Source organism: Rattus norvegicus, chromosome 3 (genome assembly GCF_021556685.1).
Source record: "Rattus norvegicus strain SHRSP/BbbUtx chromosome 3, alternate assembly SHRSP_T2T, whole genome shotgun sequence".
NCBI lineage: Eukaryota > Metazoa > Chordata > Mammalia > Rodentia > Muridae > Rattus > Rattus norvegicus.
Genome location: NC_141536.1, coordinates 5,802,736 through 5,815,307, shown reverse-complemented (window position 1 = coordinate 5,815,307; position 12,572 = coordinate 5,802,736). Strand labels below are relative to the sequence as shown.

At 41.0% G+C, this 12,572-nt stretch overlaps 1 protein-coding gene across 4 annotated transcripts in view; it reads right to left on the bottom strand.

Moving 5' to 3' along the window:
* Nucleotides 1-2,960: 2,960 nt before the first annotated feature.
* The window catches only part of Il36g (interleukin 36, gamma), a 30,225-nt gene continuing 20,613 nt past the window's right edge, over nt 2,961-12,572 (bottom strand). The window contains 5 exon segments of one of the 4 annotated variants that reach the window (NM_001446943.1): nt 2,961-3,875; nt 6,925-7,064; nt 7,900-8,007; nt 8,396-8,539; nt 9,066-9,138. In NM_001446943.1, the coding sequence (NP_001433872.1) occupies nt 3,669-3,875; nt 6,925-7,064; nt 7,900-8,007; nt 8,396-8,435 (495 nt within the window). In that variant the 5' untranslated portion in view covers nt 8,436-8,539; nt 9,066-9,138 and the 3' untranslated portion in view covers nt 2,961-3,668. 4 annotated transcript variants of the gene reach the window in all.

Here is a 12,572-nt window from a genome sequence, read left to right as displayed (position 1 = left end):
GGCAATAGCTTTTGGGATAGCCCACCTTCCAGTTGTTAAGGAACCACATAAAAACTAAGCTGCCCTTCTCCTACATATGAGTAGGGAGGCCTAGGTCGAACATGTGTATGTCCTTTGGTTGGTAGTTCAGTCTCTGAGGGCCCCAAGGGCCCAGGTTGGTTGACTCTGTCTTCTTGTGTAGTTTCCATCCCCTTCCAGGCCCACATCCTTCCTCCTGTTCTTCATAAGAATGTTCAAGCTCCATCCACTGTTTCGTTGTGGGTGTCTGCATTTGTATAATTCAGCTGCTGGGTGGGGACTCTCAGAAGACAGCCATGCTAGACTCCTGTCTGCAAGCATAACAGAAATATCATTAAAAGTGTCAGGGATTGGTGTTTGCCTATGGGTCTCAAGTTATTTGTTGGTCAATTCCTCAGTCTCTACTCCACCCCCTATCCCTGCATTTCTTGTAGACAGGATACATTTTGGGTTGAAAGTTTGGTGGGTGAGTTGGTGTCTTTATAGCTTCACTGGGGTTCCTGCCTGGCTACAGGAGGTAACCTCTTCAGGTTCCATATCCCCAATGCACAGCTAAGTTTTAAATCACTCAAGAGGAAAAGGCCTTAGAGAAGAAAATATAAAAATAGTTAATCGGAGGAGAAACCCTTGGTCCTGCCAAGGTTTGATGCCTCAGTGTACAGGAATGTCAGGGCAGGGAGGCAGGAAGGGGTGGGTGGTTGGGTGGGTGAACACCTTCACAGAAGCAGGGGAGGGGTGATGGAATGGGGGTTAATGGATGAAAAACTGGGAAAGTGGATAACATATGAAATGTAAATAAAAATACAATAAAAAAAGAAAAAGGAACAGAAAAAGGTAAAGGTATCACCACATTTCAAAAATAAAGTCAAGAAACGTGTTTGAAGATAACTTTTTATTTCTACAGAAGCATATATATATGTATACATATACATGTATATGTATAGTTCTAACTATGATTAGTCTGAGTATATTTATATAGAAAATTACAGCGAGAAGATCCAGGAAAACATTAGCCAATCAGCAATCCCTGGTGGCCATGTTGCAATGTCTAGGAAGGGGGTTTAATTTACTAGGTATGGGGTTTATGAAGGTTTAGTACATACATTTGGTAATTCTGGTTGTTTCAAGTGTAAGAAATGCAGTGAAATAAGTACATTTTATTACATGACTATATTTGGGTGGCTAGAGGTACTCAGTTTGGGTGAGTCATTGGCTGATACTGTGCAAAATAAGGACAACTTCAAGGATGAGCATGAAGAGATCTGGAGTTTGTCATGTGTCATATAACAGTTTCTACAAAGATTGAAATATTCCATTCTCCAGGCAGGCTTCTTAAGCAGGAAAGCAAACCACGAAAAACAGCTTTAGGAAGTCCCTGAAGCTTAGCCGTTTCGGTAGGCCCCTTCCTGCCAGAGTAAACAATAAAAGCACTATGCTGCAAAGAAGACTAAGATGACTAAGACCTGACCAGCTTGCTGAAAGACCAGAACCCAGTGGAACTGCCTGAGAGTGGTTTAGAGCAATGGAGGCTCCTGGAAAGGACATTCTGCAACTTGTTGAGCTGCCTGCACACAGTGCAGCATGCTCCAGGTTCTCTAGCTTTTGTGCATCATCACTCATGCTGGAGTAGACTTTGGTAATGTAGCTGTCTTTGAGTCATTTCTGCTCCTGTAAGAAACCCCTCACCCATAGTCTTGTAAATAAACTCAATAAAACCCATTGATTCACCAAGCAGGACTGTGGTCTATCTGTACCTTGGTCTGTCATGAAATCCCTCCTTGGGGAAGTAAACATGTGTGTTGTATCCCTATAGGAAAAATTTTGTCATGCACATGGCAAGACATCATGCTATCTTGAAGTGACTAAGATATACCATAATATCCCAACATAGTTTGTGCCTACCTGGTGACTTTTAAGCCTTCCACCCACAACAGCCATGTTCATCTTGTCAACACTTCTGGAACTGTCCATGATCAACCATGCTCTAACCATATCGTGTAGTATTTGTAAGATATTGCTGAGCCTTGTAAAGAAAGCAGATATTAGGGAACTCCCAACCCCTCAATAATGCAATGCCTTCCTACTAGTGTGGATGTAATTGTGGTTGGGTACCAAGAGACTCTCCAGAGGTGTGAACCCACTCTTGGTCTGGCCACTCAAGGGCTCAAAACTTTAATTGGATTAATCATCATGGTTGTAGTGAACTATTTCATGTGGACATCAATCTTGCCCAAGATCATATCTGCTGATTTCTTATACTGTATTTAATAATGGACCTAACTTCAGCAGATAGATATTTAAAGTCCAAATATCAAGAATGTCATTGTTTCTGGTTATAGTACTCAATGTCAACGCTGTCCTCAGCATTTATTGTTGACTCCATCCATATTTCTTCCTGTCCTCATTAACAAAATAAAAGGCAGGTGGAAATGATGCCACTTAAAAATTATCCGTGGACTGGAGAGATGAATCGATGGTTGGGAGCATGCACTTCTCTTGCAGAAGATCTGTGTTAGTCCCCAGCACCCATTGTCAGGCAGCGCACAACCTTCTGTAACTCCGAGCTCAGGGAATTCCGCACCCTTATCTGGCCTCCTGCATTCTCTCTCTCTCTCTCTCTCTCTCTCTCTCTCTCTCTCTCTCTCTCTAACACACACACACACACACACACACACACACACACACACACACACACACACAAATAATAAAATAAACTATCCAAATTCTAAAACCAGGCAAAAAGATCATCCTGGGGTCACTGTCAGTGGGTCCAACTCTGCTTGACTCAGTGCTTATGCTCACATCTACCTGGGTGGGTGGAAGCAAGATGCAGGGGAAAAAGAACTGAGCAAGAGAAAGTGACTTATAGAGACAGGACTGGGGCATGATAGTAGTGCTTTTTAACCACAGATGCACATTATAATTGAAAGAACATTAAAACATTTATGGAAGTCTAGAATAATAAAAGGTAATGTTTTAATCATTACTTGTACACATTGTTTCCAGGAAAGAATTGTTCAAGCTGAGTTTATTGACCTAACTGTTTTTGATTTACCAGGCAGTATCCTTACCTTTCAAGGATAAACCACTGTATTCTAACATAGTTTAAATAGTTCTAGACATTTTAAAAACTGTTCGTTCACTTAGGATTCTAATTCCTTTTCTGGCGTCTTCAGATCCACGTAGCAGTCAGTTGCTGAAGGATCAAAGCTATCAGCTGTTGGCAGCAAATGTCATTGTGAGGCTCCTGCTATCCAAATGCAAGGAATTGGTATTACAAGTGTGTGAAAACCTGGTATGAATCAGGCCAATGACTGGAAGTGAGGATGTTGCTACTCACACATGGGGCATTCTAGTTTTTATATACTGTGGCACAGCACCCTATAATAGCACCTGAGAAAGGCATGATGCCTTATGGGTTGGACCACTTCAGTCTTAGAGGAGAGCCTTACACCACTCCCATCCAACCTACTTTGGAGTACACATTCTGTTTTGTTGCTTCTTCATCTATGAAATGAGATAATGTTGGTCTTGCTCACTTCTCAGTATGAAACAACCACACATCAAACAAATGATAGCATATTAGAGGTTTGAAGTTATAAGAGTTCTAACCAACCCTCCACCTCCATTCTGAGTTCAAGACTTTATATCTAAATTATATCTAAACTGAAGTGAATGTTGTAATGTTCTCCCTTTTTTGATGTGAGGAAGATGGGTTTGCCAATCTTGGAGGAGGCAATAAAGCTGCCAGGGAAAACCACTGATTCAAAGGTGGACGTTGCACCTGTCAGGGTGTGGTAAAACAGGAATGGCTTCATTGGCTCAGGATGGTGGTACAAATTCAAAATCTTCTCTTCCTACATGTGAGAGAGAATATTCATGAGCAAAAACAGATACTATTTCTGACAGGCAAAGTTATTTTTACACAGCCATTAAATTTTCTCAAGTTCAAGCAAGCCTCTCTTACAACAGGATAAGAAAGAGCCATTTCAGGGGTGAGGTATTTATCTCAGTGGTAGAAAATGCCTAGCAAGTGCAAGGCCCTGGGTTCAGTCTACACTAACTCTCCTCCCGCCAAAAAATAAAGGAAGAAGAAAGAAAAGAAATAGAAAGGAAAGGAAGGAACAAAGGAAGAGAAAAAGGAGGGAAGGAAAGAAGGAAGGAAGGAGAGACGGAAGGAGAGAGAGGAGGGAAGGAAGGAAAGAAGGCAGGCTTCAAGTCTCCCTGATTATAATTATCTCTTTTCTGGTTTTCCCCTTCACTACTAACACTTTCTAAACTTGCTCATTACTGACCTGACATTCTGCTCAGCAGAGATTTGTTGACTGTTCAAAAAATGAAAATCTACCTTCTTATCTTCCCCACTTCTTTAATCATCTTCACTTTCAGGTTCCAGGTCCCTGAGAAAGCTGAAATGACTGAACCAGAACTTTTCAAAACTACCCACTGACTGTCCAAACTACCCACTGGCTGGGCACAAGTCAGCTATAGCTCTGCTTCCTACCTGAGGACTAGATAATGGCTCCCCTTCGCTCACATAACCAAGGATTTTCTCTAGCCATCCTTCCTGCTCTCGTAGGCACCGCCCATTTTCCTTTTTCTGCTAGGTCATTCTTATCTGTATATTTGCTTTCATCTTAAATAAGGGCCATAGGCTTGACACTAAATGATAGACAAATGCTAAGAGAACATTGGTGATTATCCATTGTGTCAACATTGTATATGTGCTCGTACAACTTAAGGCAGTGAAAATGTCACTGGATGACATGGTCTTAGGATAATCAAAATGTTGCCATGTGTCACATAAGTGTATTTTAATGACCCAAGCCCACTGTCAGTTCTTGCTTTACAGAAACCCCTCTGCCAAAATCTGCTGTCTGATTTTTCTCTTTCAATTCACACCATGTAAGCAACCTTTTCACCCCTAACACTGTTTCATTAAGTTCTCCCCAAAGCCCATACATTATCAATGGCCGATTTCTGGGGACAAAAGTCCTACAGAAGAGTGATTTAGCAAAGACAGGACAGAATTTGGAATGTAATCATATTTACTCTGTCCATAAATCTTTTTGCAGACGCATAAAAACTATTTTCAGAGTCTACTCTCGCCAATTCCATTATCATCCCAGAACCATCAAACCACACCCAGTTTACCATAGAGCCCCCAGAGGACTTTCACCCTTGCCCTCTGCAATGTCTGATCAACCTAATGTCAGACAATCCATTTCAGACCCAAGTTGCTTTGGGTCACTCCGTTCAAAACATCCCAGGTTTCTCCTTTCACTTGGATGGAGTGACCAAGTCCTGGCAGTCCTCTGCAAGTCTTTTTCTGGTCTCAGTTCAGTGCCACATACCTTCACTGGTCCCTGAACTCACCCTCTGCTGCTGACTAAATTCCCTGCTCCTGCTCCTGCTCTCTCCTAGAGCTCTTCCTGTATAATGACACCTACCACACATTTTACTGCCTGACTCCATGTTGCTTCTGCTGCTCCCAGGCTTGGCCCTGATTGGATCGGCTTTTTACTGAACTTGTTTTGTGTTGTTTTGCTTTGTTTTTCCTATGACATGTGATACCCTTTGCCATATCACAAATGTACTACTATATTTATCATTTGCATGTCTCTCTATCTAGAATCCAGGTTATACAAGGTCAGAGCTCTTTGCCATTCTGTTCAAAGATAGCCCATGTACTCATATGGTGCAATTAAGTTCTTGCATATTTGCTGAGTTGAATTGGATTGAGTGTAATTGAGCTAATTACAGTGAAGTTTATGGAGCAAGAATATATATATATGTATGTATATATGTATATATATGTATATAAAACATATCCTAATATACAAACAAAATTATATTTATTTATATACATTTCTATGTATGAATATATATATACACACACTTATATTGAGAGGTCAAGAGTTGGAACAGCAAAGATTAACATTTCAGAAAAGGTTAAGGAAGGGTCATAGAGCAGGCAAAACAAGAGAAAGAGCATAATTTATAAACAGGGATATTGTACCAAGAATTTTTCCTAGAATGAAAGGAAAGTAAGTAATTAAATAACGGAAGGACAGAAAGTGTGGTCATTACATAAGATACTGTAAAATACTCAAGGGAAGCCTAAGACTTCCACTGACTGGTGAATAGGAATTCTGAAATGAGAAATACAGGAGAATTAGGAAGAGGTCATGTGAATGTCCACAATGACCGCAGATACCTTAACATTTAACAAAGACAAAAGTTCTCAACTAGGGAAGTCAAGATAAAGTGTTTTACATGTCTATATTTTTAATTTTACTTTAGGGGAGGAAAAGGGCAATTGTCTTACAATGCTAAGCTTCAGTCAATCATTCTGAAGTCAAGGAACCTGAGGCATCTAGCTAGTCACACCCCATCTAAAGACATGCCTATTTATTTGCTTGTTCTCCAATCTTCTACAGTTTAGGACTCCCTGCCTGGGGAGTGGTACTGTTCATAGTGGGTTTGGTCTTCCCACATCAATTAATTTAACTAAGTCTGTCTTCTACAGGACATGCTCACATTTTAAAAGGAGCTAGAAATAAACATGCTAGAAAGAAAAGCTTCTTTGTTAATTCTAACATTTGATCTCCTGCCAAATAAACCATGTAAAGATACATGGGCTGGAAAGGAATCCGAGAGAGGAGGAAATGAAAAGGGTGACAACTAAGTAGGGAAAGGAAAAATGGCAGTGTGGTGTGAAGTAGAGAGGAGATGGGTGGAGACTCAGGTGTGAGGGTAAAGGAAGGAGCTGGAGTGTTGAGAATCTACCACAACATGCTTTGTTAAAAAATGCCACATGAAACCTATTGCTTTATATGCTAACTTAAAGATGAAAAGTATAAGAAAAGAAACAGTTTTTTAATGTTATTTTTCTGGGTTACTGACCTTCAGGAGCAAAGTGGGGTGTCCATTAACTTCCTTACAAAACAGGCATTTATCTGGATTTTGAATTCCCAAATAAATGGGAGTCCCTTTGCCCTGCTCAAGAGACTCTGGGTACTTGCATGGGAGGACAGTCACAGTGACTATAAAATAAGAAGATAAACAGTTTCCTTTTGAAGTCAGGAAGACAAAATGTTCTAATAGTTCTGATTTAGCAGAGTAGCATGTGCCAGGTGAGGCCAGAAGACACTTAGAGAATGTAATCCCTGCTACCTAGACCAACCAAGTGGTCCTCCACCAATCTACCCATCCACCCTGATAGGGAAGCACTGGTCTAGCTATTGGGGCAGGCACCAATCTAGATTCTCACACGTATGCTTGAACACTCAATGGCAATTGTCCTACCCTAAGAGACTCCTCTGAGCCAATGGAGAGTTCTTGGACCATTAGCAAAGTTTGCCTAATGGGATGTTGAAGTTTCCCTATCTGTGTTATTCACTCATTTGATTCTTTTAGGATGCCTTGATATCATATAGAACATACATATATCTCTTCCAAAGTACAGATTAGCTGCTTTAGATCCTTGGTACAAGTTCCTCATGCCTGAGAAAGCTCTTCCACCTATAGTGACTGCCTTACCTTTGTCTGGAACAACCCTCTCCCTGATTTCTCTTCCCAGCAGGTGTAAAATTCTGCCTCTTCCTGGTGGCTCCCATTGAAAGTTAAACTTAGTTTTGTTACATAATTAGACATATTTTGGGGGTACAGAGTATTGATTTAATATATGTACATGCCAAATAACAATGATGAAACTAGGGTAATCAGTATATGCTTCAGGCCATATATTTAACATTCACCTGTGATCAAACAACCCAGAAGTTCTCTTCTAACTACTATTAACCATCCTGGTGCACAATAGGGTACTTTAACAAAGTCTGTACAGTGTTAGAAGCAAAGCAGTAACAGATGACCACTGACCTGGAGTTACAGTGTGGCTTCGTGGAACTGTCACAAGGGCCTGATCACGAAAGATCCACACCTGCTGATCCACATCAGAAACCTGCCCAAGGTCAGGAGTTTCTTTTCCTGCTTGAATGAAAACAAATAAACGTGAAGCTTAAGTTTCGGGAATAGGAGAGAGATGACTACCTAAATCCAGACTCGTTCTGCAGTGAAAACCAGGGTCTTATATCCCAAAACTGGCAGCTTTCTTTTTTATTTTTTGGTAACTCATCAACCCAGACTTTATTTGTAGTAAATCTATGGGAATCAAAGGCTACCCAAAGGGTTATTACTGATCGAAAGGACAAACCAGCAAGATGAGTGAAAAGCAGTTCCACAGTTCATATGTACTGAGACCCAAGTGCTCTTGTGCTTGCTCTGTGATCAGCCTGATGCTGGCAGTCATCTCCATCTTTCAGAAAATGAAGTCCTAATGGCATATGAGCACCTTATTGTTTGCTAAGACCCATACCTGAGGCAGTACATGGAGAATGTGGGTATTTAGAGGACATAGCTGAAGATACAAATAGCCCAGTTCGTTAGTGTCACATCTCAACATCACACCCATATGTAACGATTTTTTTCATTGTTTTCCATCATGAGCTTGTTCTGGTGCCTGAGGGAGAAGATAGAAGGAAGAAGATAAACCTCAGGAACATTTCCAAGACTTTCTAAGACCCTGGTTTCTCAGTGTTTCATTCAGGACAGAGAGCCAAAAATGCATAAACAGACATGATGCTCTTGTCAGAAAAACTAAGCTACTTGCTGGAACAAAATCTTAAGGCACTGGAGATGGAAGAGCAGGCATAATTCTCCTCTCACAGAAATCCTAATAACATTATTTCCCTACATGTTTCAAGGCCATAAGTAACATTTGAACTTTAACATTCTCTCAGTCTCCAATTCCTTGTATATCCTTTCACCTGAGACACTTCCCCTTCATTGTCATCTCTTTCTGCCTAAATCAAGAGGGTCTTCATGTTGGGCAGTTCAGCCAGAATCTCAGCAACTCAGAAGTGAAAGACAGGGTCACTCACAGAACACTCACAGATCACTCACTGCAAGATGGATTGTGTCCATTCATTGAGCCCTAAATTGCAGAAGACTCCGCAGTCAGAGGGTTTTGTAGGTTTGGGCTATACCTGGCAAGAAAGAGTCCTTATGGAAAGTTCAGAAGATCAAATCCCAGCTTGGGCAGCTTCCAGGTGCGGTGATGGGTTCTGACCCAGTCTGAGTCCTTTATCTAGGTGAGTACCAGAGGCTCCCGCCTCTTTTATGGGGTGTGGCAAATATGCAGCATGGAAGAAATCCAGTTCCTCCTGCCAGAACTTTGCTTCTGGGAAGTTCAGGTGAAGCAACCGCAGAATCAGCATAAGTATGACTTGTCTGAGCTCCTTAAGAATCATAGGGAGCCCAGCCCCATATGATAGTTACCAGGAAACAGACCTAATGACAAGCTGTAGGTTTCTCAAAAGGTAGAGATTATAGGATTTCCCCAGAGCTTAGCTGCCCTGATCTGTCAGTTTGGGTTTAGACCACAAATTCTGGGAACACAAATTAGAGTGATCACTCTTAGAACCTGGACATCCAAAATTCTGCTCTGGTCTTTTAATAGTCTCCCTTATACATCTTTCTTACTTTCCACCTGGATCTCATTCTGTCCTTGGAGGAATATGCTCTCATGTTGCCTTAAGAGAAAGTATAAAGATGAATTGAGAATGAGATTTGGTGCTTGTTGCCCCTCTTGTAACATTATTTATCAGCCAAAATGTCCTCTTCCTTGGCATGCTCACAACAAAGCATCATCAAAAAGGTACCATTTGCCTTCCAAATCCCTTAGTACTCTGTTTCAGTCAGAATTCAATTTGTACATGAAAAAAATGTTGTTATAAAAGAATCAGATTGCAGAAGAAACTGTACTAGGATCTTAAATGGAGGGAACCAAGGACAAGAAATTGGACTTGCCTCTGTAGAAAGGCTCAGAGAGACTAAAGAATAAAGGGAATCATGGATTCTATCTATAAGGAATTATAGATAGTTGCAATTGTAGAAATGGAAAACAAAACAAAACAAAACAATACAAAAAAAAACCCAAACAACCAACAGGAACTCAAATGAAGAATATTGGGACTGATGCTTTAGGAAATCCTAAAATTGTACAGGTGGGAAATCCTGCACCAACTGATGGCCCTTACAAACAGTATACGAAAGGCATACCAGTTGGTTTCTCAGTGCCAGACGGTCAGCCCTGATAATGTGCATACAAATAAGATATGGACTGATATGGATATGATATGGCATATGGTTATACATGTATATATAATAACAATTAGTGAGAAAAGGGGCTAAGATTTTTTATCTTTATTAACTTGAGTATTTCTTATTTACATTTCGATTATTATTCCCCTTCCAGGTTTCTGGGCCAACATCCCCCTAACCCCTCCCGCTCCCCTTCTACATAGGCTTCCCCTACGCATCCTCCCCCCATTACCACCCTCCCCACAACAATCACATTCACTAGGTGTTCAGTCTTGGTAGGACCAAGGGCTTCCCCTTCCACTGGTGCTCTTACTAGGCTATTCATTGCTACCTATGAGGTTGGAGCCCAGGGTAGGTCCACATATAGTCTTTGGGTAGTGGCTTAGTCCCTGGAAGCTCTGGTTGGTTGGCATTGTTGTTCATATAGGGTCTCGAGCCCGTTCAAGCTCTTCCAGTGCTTTCTCTGATTCCTTCAATGGAGGTCCCGTTCTCAGCTCAGTGGTTTGCTACTGGCATTCACCTATATATTTGCTGTATTTTGGGTGTGTCTTTCAGGAGAGATCTACATCTGGTTCCTGACGGCCTGCACTTCTTTGCTTCATCCATCTTATCTAGTTTGGTGGCTGTATATGTATGGGCCACATGTGGGGCAGGCTCTGAATGGGTATTCCTTCTGCCTCTGTTCTAAACTGCTTCCCTATTCCATGCCAAGGGTTTTATTGTTCCCCTTTTAAAGAAGGAGTGAAGCATTTGCATTTTGGTCATCCATCTTGAGTTTCATGTGTTCTGTGCTTCTAGGATAATTCAAGCATTTGGGCTAATAGCCACTTATCAATGAGTGCATACCATGTGTGTTTTTCTGTGATTGGGTTACCTCACTCAGGATGATATTTTCCAGTTCCATCCATTTGCCTATGAATTTAATAAAGTCATTGTTTTTGATAGCTGAATAATATTCCACTGTGTAGATGTACCACATTATCTGTATCCATTACTTTGTTGAAGGGCATCTTGGTTCTTTGCAGCTTCTGGCTATTATAAATAAGGCTGCTAAGAACATAGTGGAGCACGTGTCTTTGTTATATGTTGGGGCATCTTTTGGGTATATGCCCAAGAGAGTTATAGCTGGGTCCTAAGGTAGTTCAATGTCCAATTTTCTGAGGAAAATCTAGACTGATTTCCAGAATGGTTGTACGAGTTTGCAGTCCCGACAGCAATGGAGGAGTGCTCCTCTTGCTCCACATCCTTGCCAGCATCTGCTGTCACCTGAGTTTTTGATCTTAGCCATTCTCACTAGTGTGAGGTGAAATCTCAGGGTTGTTTTGATTTGCATTTCCCTTATGACTAAAGATGTTGGACATTTCTTTAGGTGTTTCTCAGTCATTCGGCATTCCTCAGCTGTGAAGTCTTTGTTTAACTCTGAACACCATTTTTTAATAGGGTTATTTGTCTCCCTGCGGTCTAGCTTCTTGAGTTCTTTGTATATTTTGGATATAAGCTCTATCTATTGTAGGATTGGTAAAGGTCTTTTCCCAATCTGTTGTCTGATGTTTTGTCCTAACAACAGTGTCCTTTGCCTTACAGAAGCTTTGCAGTTTTATGAGATCCCATTTGTCGATTCTTGATCTTAGAGCATAGGCCATTGGTGTTTTGTTCAGGAAGTTTTCTCCAGTGCCCATGTGTTGGAGATGCTTCCCCACCTTTTCTTCTATTAGTTTGAGTGTATCTGGTTTGATGTGGAGGTCCTTGATCCACTTGGACTTAAGCTTTGTACAGGGTGATGAGCATGGACCGATCTGCATTCTTCTACATGCTGACCTCCAGTTGAACCAGCACCATTTGCTGAAAATGCTATCTTTTTTCCATTGGATGGTTTTGGCTCCTTTGTCAAAAATCAAGTGACCATAGGTATGTGGGTTCATTTCTGGGTCTTCAATTCTATTCCACTGGTCTATCTGTCTGTCTCTGTACCAATACCATGCAGTTTTTTATCACTATTGCTCTGTAACACTGCTTGAGTTCAGGGATAGTGATTCCCCCTGAAGTCCTTTTACTGTTGAGGATAGTTTTAGCTATCCTGGGTTTTTTGTTATTCCAGATGAATTTGCTAATTGTTCTGTCTAACTCTGAAGAATTGGATTGGTATTTTGATGGGGATTGTTTTGAATCTGTAGATTGCTTTTGGTAAAATGGCCATTTTTACTATGTTACTCCTGCCAATCCAAGAGCCTGGGAGATCTTTCCATCTTCTGAGGTCTTCTTCAAATTCTTTCTTCAGAGGCTTGAAGTTCTTATTGTACAGATCTTTTACTTTCTTGGTTAAAGTCACACCGAGGTATTTTATATTATTTGGGACTATTACGAAGGGTGTCGTTTCCCTAATTTCTTTC